Source organism: Coenobita brevimanus, chromosome 20, assembly GCF_032717465.1.
Source record: "Coenobita brevimanus isolate Jiangsu-jjx chromosome 20, ASM3271746v2, whole genome shotgun sequence".
NCBI classification, from domain to species: Eukaryota; Metazoa; Arthropoda; class Malacostraca; order Decapoda; family Coenobitidae; genus Coenobita; species Coenobita brevimanus.
This window is the reverse complement of record NC_136973.1, coordinates 7,428,575-7,443,314: the sequence shown is the minus strand read 5'-3', so window position 1 is coordinate 7,443,314 and position 14,740 is coordinate 7,428,575. Positions and strand designations below refer to the sequence as shown.

Sequence of the window (14,740 nt, the reverse complement as noted above, 5' to 3'; positions counted from 1 at the left end):
TTGAATTGTCTAGAGTTTGCAAATATAAAATAAAGACATCACTGAACTTTTTTTTTTTTTTTTTTTTAAAGTAAGAAAGAAGGAACCAAAGGCTAGAAGCATGCAAAATTGTTCCTTCCTAAACAGTGAACTTTACCATAAGGCTATGACCAATGAAATCAGATGAAATGTAAATGCACATGTTCTGGTAATTATCATCATCATCATCACCATAACTATGATCCATCTAAGGATGCAATGAGGGTGGATCCAGTAAGCAAGGACAGAGAGAGACCTACCAACAGCATACCCACTGAAATGGGCCAGCCACTCAACCATTCATCAGCCAAGTCCCCAGAATCCTGGTTCTACCTTACAGGTCTAATTATCCAAACAACTTGGGGGGAGGGAAAGCACGATATCCTTTGCTGATATCCTTCACAGTGCAAAAATGACTGTATACTAATATTTGTAAAAGTTGCTTATTGGGAAGATATATTAGTTTACACTCAACTTGGGCCATCTCCAAGTATGAACAGGGAGGGAACATATATACTGAAAAAATACTTGGGAAGAGGAGAGGGTGGGGAAATGTGAGGAAGGGGAGAGAAGGGAGGAATGCAGCAGGATTTGATGTAGGAGAATAGAGGGAAGAGAAGATGAGAGGAGGGAAGAGGAAGACAGAGGACTTACTGTCAAAGTCCTGCTAATTCATGCATCTTACTACCACAGAGTAACTGGACATATTTGAACATGGCTGTAAGACTGACCTGAATTCTGTAGTTGAGTCCATCCGTTAGTGTTATCGAAGCCAGTTCATCCATGAACAGTGCCAATGCAGTAGGTTGGTCATTGGTTGAGGCAAGGACCAGGTGAAGCAGGCTCTCAGCCTCCTTTAGGGCTGGAGTGTTGAACAGAGGAGAGTTCTCCCTGTCGCTTGTGTTGCTGCTTGACCTGGAGGTAGAACTTTGTTCTCCCTCAGTTGGCACCATGTTCTTCACCACAAATGCAGCATTTAGAACTCCTATATACCTGTACCTGAAAAATATAATGAAGTAATAGATTATGTATTTCACTCTAGCTATCACCAAATTATTTGAGAAAGAATTGGGTGAAGGGATGGCTAAAGGAGACCCTTAATATTCTAGAGTAAAGGTAGCATTCAGAACCCTTATACTGAATAAATGTTTGCTTTTCAAGAATATACTGATGCCTTAGCCTTTGTAGTTGCTGTTGCTGATCACCTCTGGTCTGTCTGGCTGAGCAGACTCATCAACTGCAGGCAAGCAAATGTCACTGCAGGTCCATCCCATGCAGTGAACTGATGTTTCCTTGCACACGACAGCACCTTACAACAGCCAGGCATGGGGAAAGATGTGAAACTTTGGTTCCTGGATGAACACCACACTTGCATCTCTCTACCCAGTTAACAAACGCACCATAGTAGGCTCCACATCACCAAGGTATCCGGCTATTTGGTTACCACCCAGCACTTTAAACGGCTTCCTGGGTTCCAAGAAACTATTAGGCTTGTCATTCAGTGCAGAGCCCCCTAAAGTGGAAAGAAGAGTAATAAAAAGTGCCAGGAAGAAAAGGAAGAAACAGAAAGAAAGGAGAGTAGACACAGAAGCAGAATGAAGGAAGACATAGGTAGCACTTCATCAAATGAGTGGATGATGGCTGCCACCACCTACAACCACCTTTTGTAGTACATCGGGGGAGGCGTGGCTGAATCGGTAGAGAGGCGGCCTGCGGTCCTAATGGTCCCAGGATCGAATCCCGGCTGGGGCAGGGAACAGTTTGAGGATTGGAATTTCCTAAAAGCAGACTTTCCTGATCTACCAGATGACCCGCCGACATGTCGTAAAAATACCCCCGCTAATACCAATACACCAATCCTGTATGAGACAGCCCTAGCATGTATTCAATATGGATGGTGGGTGTTAGCGCCGAAGTGGTGACATGTGGAGGTGTAGGAGGACTACTGGGCCTTGGGATAGTTCAGTGCCCCCAAGCAATAGGCTCTGAAGCCTTTGCCCAGAGTCGGACACATAAAAAAAAAAAAAAAAAAAAAAAAAATTCCAACTACCACCTGAGGATATTATTCAACTAAGAAGACTTCTAATGTTCTTCAGTACAAAGGCAGCATTCAGTTCTCCAATATGCTTGTACCTGAACAACATGAGGGCACCTTACCTTCTGTACCTTAGTCAGGCTACCAGTACACAATTTTATCCAGCTTACCAGAGAGCCCTCATAGTATAGTCATGTGAAATAATGCCACTGTTAATCATCACATGAAGTAATTCCAATGTTAATCTCCATAATAGATGGTCTGAGTCATCTCCATTTAAAATTTTTTACCACTCAAGTATGGATGCATTCCTACTGTTACTGCCCATAACTGTACTGTCTACTATTATAACTACTATAACAGTATACTATATCTAACCTGTACTGACCATAACTATAGCAATAGGATGGCAGCTACAACTGAACGTTATAAAGGTTAAGTACTTCAATCAGATGAGGTATCTTTGCAGTTAATTCTTATAACCTCCAGATGATTTTCTTACTCCCGCACTCATGAAAAAAGAATGGGTGTTAGGTTTGTGTGTGTGTGTGTGTGTGTGTGTGTGTGTAATTCACCGGGTCGGTCAGGATCACTTGATGGTCGTGACGGTCAGCTTTTACCCTCCCGGAAGGGAGCTGAGAGCTCATATAGTCCGATCTAAGGGCAAGGCTGTGACCTTCACACACGCACACACCCGTCCCCTTGCTCAAGGGGGACAGTAACCACCCACTTCGTCAGTGAAACTTTTCGCAACCTGAGGCGCGAACCCCTGTGTGTGTGTGTGTGTGTGTGTGTGTGTGTGTGTGTGTGTGTGCACGTGAGTCCGTGCACGCACATACACAAACAAAATAACTCAAAGATCACAGGACTAGATCAAAGTTTCACAAAGCCTTTTTTTTTTTTTTTTTTTTTTTTTTTTTTTAAACGCTGTGTCCCCTTATTTCAATAAAGGCTAACGCATTGCCCCTGGGTAGAGCTTTGACTTTTGGTTTTGGAGTGTGTAGCACTATATGACTGGATGCCCTTCCTGATGTTTATCAATGACCCTTGGGTGGACTCCGGCCCTTCTGTCACAACACTCTAACCCACTGAGCCAAGGCTGCTACCACCAGCTAGGTGACAGGACAGCGCTACCTCTCCCGGCATGGAAGCTAACCCAGGTGCTGCAGGAACTCACAACTCTTCGGTCTCGACTCAAGTGCTCTACCACTAAGCTACCATGCCCCCCAAATCAACTGAAATATTCTTCATCCAACTTAGACCTAACTCAGGGAAAGGCTAAGAGTAAGGCAAGGGTGAAACGATTCAATTCTGAGAAAAATCAGAAGTCAGGGTCAAAGTTTAAAGCAGATGTGTGGTTTTTAACGTAAGTCAAATGGTTTTGATATGATCAGGATCAAACTCAATGAATCAGCTGAGAACCACCCAAGATGCTGATCTATTGTTTTAGAGAACACTTTGTCAAAGGGAAAGGTCACATACAGTAGCAGCAGAACAAGCCTGGTCTGTCTGGTCGGGCAGACTCACAGGTAAACAATCACCCACGCAAGGCCATCCCATGCAGTGACCTAATGCTCTTCTCCACATTGAGGCATGGGGAAAAGTGTAGAGGTTTGGTTCCTAAGTAGACAATGCATTTGTGTATCTCCATCCAGTTAACAGGGGCACCATAGTTGGCTCCATATTACCCCATTATCTGGTATATGGTTACCACCCAGCACTGCAATTGGAATAGAGGAAACAATTAGGCTTGTCACTTTGTGAAGTCACCTAAGGAGGAAGTAGGCAACACTACATCAACCAAGTGAATTATGGCTGCCACCACCTAACACTATGTTACACGGTGAAGTCTACTTTTTTATCCAATTATCCAATTTACACTAAACTTTGTGGAAGGGTTCAGGTTAAAACAAAGACAGATTCAATTCTGAGAACACTGAATCAAAGGTCAAGGGCAAAGTCAGCTCAAACAGTTTTGATGACAATTTAGGCTAGGAAAGCATCCTCACTTGTGTGGGACTAAAACCTGTCTTGCCACTGCAGGTTTAAAGGTGTGGCCTTCATCTGATCAAATGGCAGCCACTCACCTTTTAAACCTGCAGTGGCAAGAAGGTTCAAGCCCCATGCATATGAGAGTGCTTTCATGGCTTTATGTTATTACAAATTGTTGTTTCCACAAATCTACATCAAACAGTTTTGATATGATTTGAACCAAACTTGGTGGAAGGGTTAGAGGCTAAGCATGAATGAAGTAAACTGACCAAGAGAGTAATCTGTTGGAGGTCAAGGTCACAGGGCAAAGTACAATACTGGACCTCAGACCAGTTCTTGACTGCAGGAGCTGCACTCTCCAAGTGCTCCTTCTTGTTCAGTTTTGAAATAATCCATGTAGTGAAGGAGTGATAGATGCTGTGGATAACTCTTCTAGTGTGAAGTCTATCCTAGCTAAATATACATAACCTATAGGTATCATGGATAAATTAAAAACCATATTGCTGGAGTGAAAGAATTACAGTACAAGACACATTATTCTACTCCCAAGGTCAGTGTGTGAAAGTCATTTCCTGTGTATAATAACTTCATCCTGAAGTACATGGTGGTCCATTAATTACACCCTCCTGTTCTGTATGTTGTGGGGATGATTCAGTCTGCTGGTGTGTGGAAACTATAAAGAATGTGGTGGTAGGTGGTGGCATCCATCATCCACTCACTTGATGTAGTGCTTGCTGCCTACTTCTTCCTTCCCCTTTCTCATTCTATCTGTCTGACCTCTGTTCCTACTTCTCTCCTCTTTTACTGCTATTTTTTTTATTACTCTTCATACTGAATACCCAGTCTAATGGTTTCCTGTAACCCGGGAAACAATTTACAACACTGGGTGGTAACCTCACAACCTAATTATGGGGCGAAGTGGAGGCTACTATGGTGCCCCTGTTAAGTGAACAGAGAGATGCAAATGCAGCATCCATCCTGGAACCAACCCTCCCCACTATTCCCCCACACCTCGCTGTAGCAAGCTGTCAGCCATAGGTGAACATCAGTTCGCTACATAGGATGGCCCCTGCAGGGGCAGCTACTTGCCAGCAGCTGATGGGTCTGCTTGACCAGTCAGATTGAGGTTGATCATAATCGATAACTCTGAGGTCTGTCCAAAAAGAAACTGAGCCTTTTAAATAGTGCACCAGCCAGCAGCCATATTGTGATCATGATTGGAGCACTGTATACAGGTGACTTTGAGCTATAGTGTATCACTCGCTGCATTACACCAGGTCACTTGGTCACTGAGGTACATGCACATGAGTGAACATGTTTAGTGCACTTGGCAATTTGTTGCAAGTTGAACAAAGACAGCTCTTGAAGAGCAACGTGCTTGCGTGAATTTCTGTTTCAACTTGGTAAACACTTTCATTTTCTGAAAAATATCATAACAGGTTATGAAATGTGGGTGCACAGCTACGAAGTTGAAACAAAAAGTCAGTTATCGCGGTGGGTTGGTAGATCATCATCATGACCGAAAAAAAAAACACTCTGGAGTTGCTCAATCCTGAGTTTGTTCCACGTAGTCAGACAGCCAATAAAGAGTTTTACTTGGACATTCTGAAGCATTTGAGGGAGGCAATGCAAAGAAAGAGGTCTGAAGCATAGACAAACAAAACCTGGATGCTGCACCGTGACAATGCACCTGCTCACACATCACTGCTTATCCATGACTTTTTGACAAAGCACAAGATCATCATCATCCCCTAGCCACCCTACTCTCCAGATCAAGTCTCTGAGGACTTTTTCTTGTTCCAAAGTTGAAATTCACCCTGAAAAGCCGCTGATTTCAGACAAAAGAAGAGATACAGGAAAATTCGCCCAGTGCACTAAACACACATTCATTAGTGCATGTACCTTGATGACAAAGTGACATGGCACGATATGGTTAGTGTTAGACTAAAGCTCACAATCGCCACTGCACAACATTCCCATAACAATCATGATATGACTGCTAGTTGGTGCGCTATTTAAAAACTTCAGCTTCTTTTTGGACGGACCTCATAACTATCCATCCATCATACAATCCTACGTTGCCCCATGAGGAGCGAAGGAGCCCGGGGCTAGGCAAGTTTGTCCTGACATTTAAAATGAGAGTGACCAGCCTCATTTATCCCTGAGTGGCATTACATGAGCAATAAACCCCAACCACCCCTTGGATATAAACCTGCACCAGCTCAATCCAACTGAAGCGCCTTAATTACTCATTAAACAACCAGGCGCCAAAATTTGGTTATACGGTTACCACCCAGTATAGTAAATGGTTTCCCGGTGTAGAATAAACCATCTGGCTTGTCACTCAGTGCAGGGTCACCCACAGGCATAAGGAAAAGGAAAGAATGAAGGAAAGAAAGACAAAAGGGAATGTAAAGTCAACTATCGGCAGAAGGAAGAGGAAACAATGAAGGAAAAAAAGACTAAAGAGGAAAGAAGGAAGGAAGTGAAGAAAAGCAGACAACTAAAGCAGCACTACATCAAGTGAGTGGATGATGAGTGCCCCCACCTACCACAAACAGACCTCATACAAAAATGAAAATGGTTATGGGATGAAGTAAATGATGCTGGGTAGTAGAAGTAGTAGTTACAACCCCAGGCTCTTCTGTATGTGGACCCAGAGGACTTTTTGTTTCAGGTACCTAACTGCAGTTCACCAACCTCCTTTTACAATACAGGGAAGTAGCTGAGGCAGGGCCGGATTAACCCTGCTGTGGCCTGGTAGGCAATGCAGACAGCTGGCCTGCAACATATATAGATCTCTTTCTTCCGTTATTTCCAGTGAAATTTTGGCATGACCTATAATGGCCTTTTTTGATGGCCTGATGGGCATATATTTACTCTGCTCTGGAGGTCTGCATGGCCTGTGACAGGTCACGGCCCGGTAGACAGTTACCCATTTTGCCTAAACTGTACCTGGTAATCTGGTCCTGAGATGAGAGATGTTTGTATGAGCAGGCAGCTGAGCTGCCCAGCTATACTGGTACCACCACATGAAGATAACCCTCTCCAGCACCTCATCCAAGGAAAGCACTGGTAAAACTGACAGAGGCATCTTTGCAACACATCAGAATTGAGATGTGCATCAGACTGACCAGCCAGTACTTCAGAGGTTAATAATCTCCATTTCAACCTTTTTAGCAACCCAGGTATGAACCTGAATATAAAGGCATTACACCAGCAGCAGCAGCAGCAGCCTGACCTTTTTTCTCACCTACAGAAAAGATATGGTAGGATCTACAAACAAGTAAAGAGAGAGTGCACATGTGTGAGAACTATCTACAGCATATCCATAAAACATTACTAGTAGTATTAGTGGTAGGCTGCAAAACAATGCCAATTCTGAGTGTGTGGTAAGTAAAGGGGGTATCACACAGTACCTGAAATCATGATTTGCTGATGGAACACGTTCCTGGTTTGCTGGAACCAGGAACAAACCCTATTACACACGTTCCTCGAACACCGCCGACGGTCAGCATGAATGTAAACAAAGCACACCAGAGTTTGTCCCACCATCTCACACGAGTCACACGTATCAGATGCAACATGGCTTTTCTTGAATATGCTGAGGAAAGAGTGATTGCTGCATTGGCTCTAACAATGGTGACACTTGAGAAGAAATAAGCGGCGGCAGCCAAAACCACGAGAAGGCGGCTCCACAGCCGCCTTCTCGTGACAAGGGAATGGCCTTATTTTTTCAATGAGGGCGATTTCAGCAGCCCTTTTCCATGCTGTCTGCCCAGATGCCATCATATCTGCAGTGTTGAATGAACGGCGAGATACATACAATACTCCTTCACCCAGCGTGGTGTGCTGTATCCGCTCCCCAATGTAAACAACAATTATCGACATGTTATTTCACCCGTGCATGGGAGGAATCTGAGTGTGAAATGGAGGGAGAGTAAGAAATTGTTTTGGAAGGAGGTAAAGAAAGTAAGGCAGTGTGAAAGGGGAAATAGTAGGGGAGTGAAAGATGGGAATAATAGATTGTTGGTGGAGAAGAGAGAGAAACTGAGGAGATGGAAGGAGCACTTTGAGGATTTGTTCAATGTAGAGAGTGAAAGCAGTGCGAGTATAAGTGGTTGGGGAATGGCTGGGAGAAGAAGAGATGAAAGGAAGAAGGAAGAGATCAGTAGGGCGGAAGTAGTGGAAGCGATGAAGAAGATTAAGTTGGGAAAGGCCCCAGGAATTGATGGAGTGTGTGGTGAAATGCTTAGGTATGGGGGTGAGATTGTTGTGGAGTGGATGTGGAAGTTGTGTAGATTGGCTAGGGAAGAGGGAAGGGTTCCAGAGGACTGGAAATCAGGTATAATTGTTCCTTTATACAGTACAAAGGAAAAGGGGAGAGAGAAGTATGTGGTAACCATAGGGGTATTTGCCTACTTAGTGTGACTGGTAAAATATATGGTAGAATACTCATTGATAGGGTTAGGCATATGACAGAGGAGCTAGTTGGAGAAGAGCAAGGGGGATTTAGGAAGGGAAAAGGGTGTGTAAATCAGATATTTGTTCTAAGATGTTTAGTGGAGAAGTATCTAGAGAAGGGAAGGAAAGTGTATGCTGCCTTTATGGACTTGGGGAAAGCTTATGACAGAATAGATAGGCAAGGTATGTGGAAGGTATTAAGAATATATGAAGTGGAGGGGAGATTGCTGAGTGCTGTGAAGAGTATGTACGAGGGAGCTAGGGCTACGGTGCGAGTGGATGGTGAGCTGAGTGAGTTCTTTGATCTCAATGTGGGACTCAAGCAGGGGTGTGTGATGTCTCCATGGCTGTTTAATATATACATGGATGGGGTTGTAAAGGAGGTGCAGGGTAGGGCAGTGGATGTGGGGGTGGCTCTAATGAATGAGGGTGAGATTTGGAAGTTTCCGGTGTTGCTGTTTGCTGATGATACAGTATTGTTGAGTGAAGATGAATGGGAGTTGCAAGGTTTGGTGAATGAATTTGGGACAGTGTGTAGGAGGAGGAATCTGAAAGTTAATGTAAACAAAAGTAAAGTTATGGTGTTTGGGAGGAATGAAGTCACAGAGTGTGCAGTGAGGTTGGATGGTGAGGATATGGAGAATGTGAGTGCATTCAAGTACTTGGGTAGTGTGATGAGTAAGGATGGAACTTTGGGGGATGAAGTGCATGAAAGGGTACAGCAGGGAAGGAAGGTTGTTGGTACACTGAAAGCAGTGATGAAAAATAGGGAGGTGAGTATGGAAGTTAAGAAGTCACTGCATGATAGTATTGTGATCCCTACCCTGACGTATGGAAGCGAGGCATGGACCTTGCAAGAGGGGAACAAGTCAAGAGTGAGAGCAATGGAAATGAGTTACTTGAGAGGAGCATGTGGAGTGACGTGGAGGGACAGGTTGACGAATGAAGAAGTGAAGGAACGCTGTGGGGTGGATGTGGATGTTATTGAGAAGATTAGGAGAAATACACTGAGGTGGTTTGGACATGTGAGGAGAATGGAGAATGAAAGCTGACTAAGAGGGTGTATGTAGGTGAGGTGGAGGGAGGGAGAGGTAGACCGAGGATGAGGTGGAGGGATGGAGTTGAGAGGTATATGAGGGAGGGGGGGGTGAGTTGAGGGGAGGGTAGTCAAACGGTGGGTGACAAAGCGACTTGGAGGCGTTTTGTCTGCGGCCACCCTTTGCGGGATTAGGGCATCAGGCTATAGATAGATAGATAGATAGATGATATAAATGGTTATTTAATCTTTCATAATTAATAATATATATATAATGGAAAGTAACAGGGACTCTAGGAGGGAATTATAACTTTTAAAAAATAAACAAATACTGCAGTATAGCCTCCAAGTTCTCCGTTCAGCTCGCTCTGGTATCAGAGAAAACGTTTTGTACCAGAAATCGTGGGCAGGAATGGATTTGAACCGAATCCAGTTTTGCCCACAAAATCCTCGGCGGCTACCATGGTTTCGTGGACGATTACCACAATTTCTTTGGCAAACCATGATTTCAGGTACCGTGTGATACCCCCTTAAAGAAGATCATACAAAAGCTGAGAGGAGGAAAAGGATTAATCCTGTTTCCCCCCCCCATCCATCCATCATCCAATCCTACGCTGCCCCATGAGAAGCGTAAGAGCCCTGGGCTAAGAAGATTGGTCCTGACATTTAAGATGAGAGTGACCAGCCTCACTCATCCCTGAGTGGCATTATGTGAGCAATAAACCCCAACCACCCCTTGGGAATAAACCTTCACAAGCTCAATCCAATTGGAGCACTTTAATTACCCACTAAACTACCATGTGCCATAATGTGGTTATATGGTTACCACCCAGCACAGTAAATGGTACAGGAAACCATTTGGCTTGTCTCTCAGTGTAGAGTCACCCACAGGCAGAAGGAAGAGGAAAGAATGAAGGAAAGAAAGACAAGAATGGAAGGAAAGAAGGATGGAGGAGAGGAAAGGACAGACACCTGAGAGCAGCACTACATCATTTTTTTTTTTTTTTTTTTTTTTTTTTTTTTTTTTTTTAAAGGAATATGATATGAATTGGAAGTGGGACTGGAGCTACATTGGTAGCATGGGTAAGGAGAGGTTGGAAGAAAATTCAGAATTTTACTTTTCCTGACATTGAGAGGGTCATGCAAAGTGGTCCTTGTAAGCAACATGTATTATGAGTGTAATGCTGTATGATAGTGAAACTTAAACAGTACAGGTGGAGGACATTTATAGGCTCACATGTTCAAAGGTGTGAATGACTAGATGGATGTGTAGTGCATCCTTGAATGAGAGGGCTCGGAAGATTAGCATTGTGGATCCAGAAATGAGGGAATGGATGGGTCTTAAATGCATTAGAATAGTGTTGTGATAAGTAAAGACAGACTGGGATGGTCTGAGCATGTGGAATGGATGAATGATGACAACTGGGTGCAGAGTATGAGGTTTGAATGTTGGGAATGGAGCTGCAAGTAGACCAAAAAAGACTTACGATGAGGTTACAGGATGAGACCTCAGGGCTAAGTGACTAAACAGAGAAACTACTACTGTAGAAACCAAACAGCATGAACAGCCACCATTACGTAATCAAAGCCGATGCATGAAAGCATGTTGGAGCCTTTATTAACGAAAATTGGCAAAAATGTGATAAAAGAAGTAGGATCCAGAAACAAAGTACAAAACTGGATGAAGCTATCAACAGCATGACCATCAAAGCACTACTACTAATAAAAGGTACTGATGAGGGGCCTACACATGGTGGAATGTGCACCCTGGGTGGAGCAAAGCAACTGTGGCATCCACTCAGGAACCAAGCCTCCTCATATTTCCCTGCAACTTGTCATGGGAAGGACCCTAGTCTGACCATGGCAAGATGTTGACTACCACAAGGGGACAATGGTTCCCTGCATTGTGTACTGTATTGTAATTGTTGGGCTGCCCCATAGAAGCAGTTGCTTACCTGTGGTTGACAGGTCTGCTCAGCCAGAGACAGAGATTAAGCAGTAACAACTACTATTGCTGCTATTGCTAAAACAAGGTTAGATAATACAAGACATACTTGAGGTTTGTGTTTGAGAGCTGCTTCCTGAGTAGTATGAAGAGTTCCTCCTGAAGAGCACCATGGGAAGGTGACGCGTAAATCAAGTAACTGACCATCTCAAGTACACGACGCATGTCACCAGTGCTAAGGTCCTCAACAAAATCCAGTGACCCCTGTGGCAAACATCACATTAATACACCACCATAAGCACCTTAACTCCCAACATCACCATGTTAGACTCTTTTCACTCAAACCTGGTCCAAAATTACCATCTTTCTTGAATGCTGAGTTACCAGCATATGGTGCTAATTACAAAGAAGTGCTATGAAATGGATGTACTGTAGAGCCATAGCACTGCTTTTTCTGTAACTGAGCTCTGTGAAACAAGCTCCAAAAGGAGAAAACTCTGGACCAAGTTAAAGTGAATGAACTATAATAACTTCATCACAACACCAAACATCATCATACCAGTGGCACATCACATTAACCCTTATCATCATCTTGGACCATTCTGCCACTTAACAAGATAAGGTGTGGTTAAATCTAGAAACAATGATAAAATATGAAAAGAGGAAAACTTTAGTTATTCTGTTAACACATTTTCACTCAACACAATTCTCACAGTAAAACTACTAGTGGTAGGTGGGGGTGCTCACCATCCATTCACTCAATGTAGCGCTGCTCTCGGGTGTCTGCCCTTTCCCTTCTTCCTTCCTTCCACTTCTGTCTTTTTCTTTCATTTTTGTGTCTTCCTTCTGTCTACAGGTGACTCAACAATGAGTGACAAGCCAAATGGTTTCCTGTACACCAGAATCCATTTGCTAAGCTAGGTGGTAACCATACAACCAAATTATGGCACCTGCATTGTGGTAGATGGGGGCACTCTCCATCCACTCACTTGATGCAGTGCCGCTTTGGGTGTCTGCACTTTTCTCTCTTCCATCCTTCCTCGTCTATCTTTCTATCCTTCATTCTATCCTCTTTCTTTTGCCTACAGGTGACTTAACACTCCCTCTTCTGTCCTTCTTTCCTTCATTCTTTCCTTTTCCTTCTGCCTATGGGTGACTCTACACTGACAGACAAGGCAAATGGTTTCCTGTACACCAGGAAACCATTTATTACGCTGGGTGGTAACCATATAACCAAATTATGGCGCCTTGTGGTTTAGTGGGTAATTAAGGTGCTCCAATCGGATTGAGCCAGATCAGGTTTATACCCAAAGGATGGTTGGGGTTTATTGCTCACGTAATGCCACTCAGGGATGAGTGAGGCTGGTCACTCTCATCTTAAATGTCAGGACCAACTTGCCTAGGCCCGGGCTCCTACGCTCCTCATGGGGCAATACAGGATTGGATGATGGATGATGGATGGATGGCACCTGCTGGTTTAGTAGGTAGTTAAGGCGCTCCAATCAGACTGAGTCGGTGAAGGTTTATATCCAAGGGGTGTATGGGGTTTATTGCTCACATAATGCCAATCAGGGATGAGTGAGGCTGGCCACTCTCATCTTAAATGTCAGGACCAATGTGCCTAGCCCTGGGCTCCTATGCACCTCATGAGGCGACACTGGATTAGATCGTGAATGAATGAATGAAAAAACTACTTCTTCATTTACGGGCACTTTTCACACATTAGCTACTGTTCATTATTAAACACTGTGGATATGCAGAAAGACTAAGGGATGAAACAGCTCACACAACCAATTTTCTCAGTAAAAATTGTTTTATTTACTTTAAGTGCTTGTTGGCTCTGGTACTGGAGGGAGATGCCTTTGCATGATGGCATCAATTTAACTGGGCTGTTCTGCTGCCCAGTTTGAACCTCAACTCCCTTGCTATTCCCCAAAAGGAGGATGGAAGGATGCAAGAGAAGGAAAAGTGCAGCTAACAGTCCACTGAGTTCATGCTCTGATAAGCCTGGGACAAGAAAATAACACTGCATACACAAGCAGACTATTCTCTTATAGCAATTTTCACTTTATGGGGCAGTATTTGGTAATATCTCTAGAGTGTCTATGAGAAACTAAAGTACACAAAAAAATACACCCATTCGTCCATCACCAGTCCTTTATTACCCTATCAACAGCAAAGAGGTCTGCAGATATTTACGGCAAGCACAGCCAGTTGCTTGCCATTCAGTTGCAGCACATGAGCAAAAAACTCAAACCGTCCCTTGGATTTAAACCTTTATGAGCCACAGCTAGTCTGAGTGCCTTAAACAACTAAATCACCAGTTCAGGTGTTAATTACAGAATTAACATCAAATGTAGCGAACATCTTCCTGGATTACAGTGAGTCACTTGGCTCATCGTTCAGTGTGGAGTCACTTAACCCTTAGAGATTCTGATGATGCATTTATGTGTCATTTTAAGATACTTTCGTAAAATACTCGCCATAAATCGCATTTACACATACAGTATAACAAAGAAACACAAGCGTGACATCACGGAATGGTTGCTCTATGCATGGTGGGTACTGTATAGCTGGTCTGACTCATGGCTTTGTCTCTATTACTTTACTCTTGGAGAATATTTTTCAACAGCAAGGTATAAAATTTCTGGTTTTTGCCTGACTTCAACTCATCATTTTAACTTTATATTTTCTTTGTTTTCCTTTTTCTGAACATACTACGATAAAGTACAACTATTCAGCTTTAAAATGACAACAAAACCAGCATTCCATCATGAAAACTATATTTACACAGACCGATCAAAGAAAAAGATCATCAAGTGAATATGTGGCCAAGAATCATACAAAATTTTGCATCTTTTTTCTTTCCCTTTGCCATGCTGTAACATGCATAAATTGCCATAAACCATATATCAGTAAACAGTCGTGCATGGTTTACACCTGATTTATATTATCTTTATCAGTTTTTTTTTTTTTTCTCCCTCCAAATATTTTTCCATGGCAAGGTACAAAATTTTTGGATTTCACCCAACTTCAACTTGTCATTTTAATTTTTTGTTTTCGGTGTTTTCCTTTTCTGAACCTGCTACGATAAAGTACAACTATTCAGCTTCAAAATAACACTACAATCAGCATCCTATCGTAAAAAATGTATTTACACTGGCCGATCAAAGAAAAAGATCGCAAAGCAAATATGCAGCTGAGAATCATAAAAAATTGTGCTTCTTTTTCCTTTCATTTTACTGTGCAA

At 43.1% G+C, this 14,740-nt stretch overlaps 1 protein-coding gene across 1 annotated transcript in view; it reads right to left on the bottom strand.

Moving 5' to 3' along the window:
- The window catches only part of Fancd2 (Fanconi anemia complementation group D2), a 193,099-nt gene that overhangs the window by 101,034 nt on the left and 77,325 nt on the right, over window positions 1-14,740 (bottom strand). The window contains exons 11-12 of the mRNA XM_080266338.1: window positions 11,600-11,754; window positions 750-1,017 (exon numbers count right to left, since the gene is read on the bottom strand). Of these exons, the coding sequence (XP_080122464.1) occupies window positions 750-1,017; window positions 11,600-11,754 (423 nt within the window). The remainder of the gene's footprint in view (window positions 1-749; window positions 1,018-11,599; window positions 11,755-14,740) is intronic.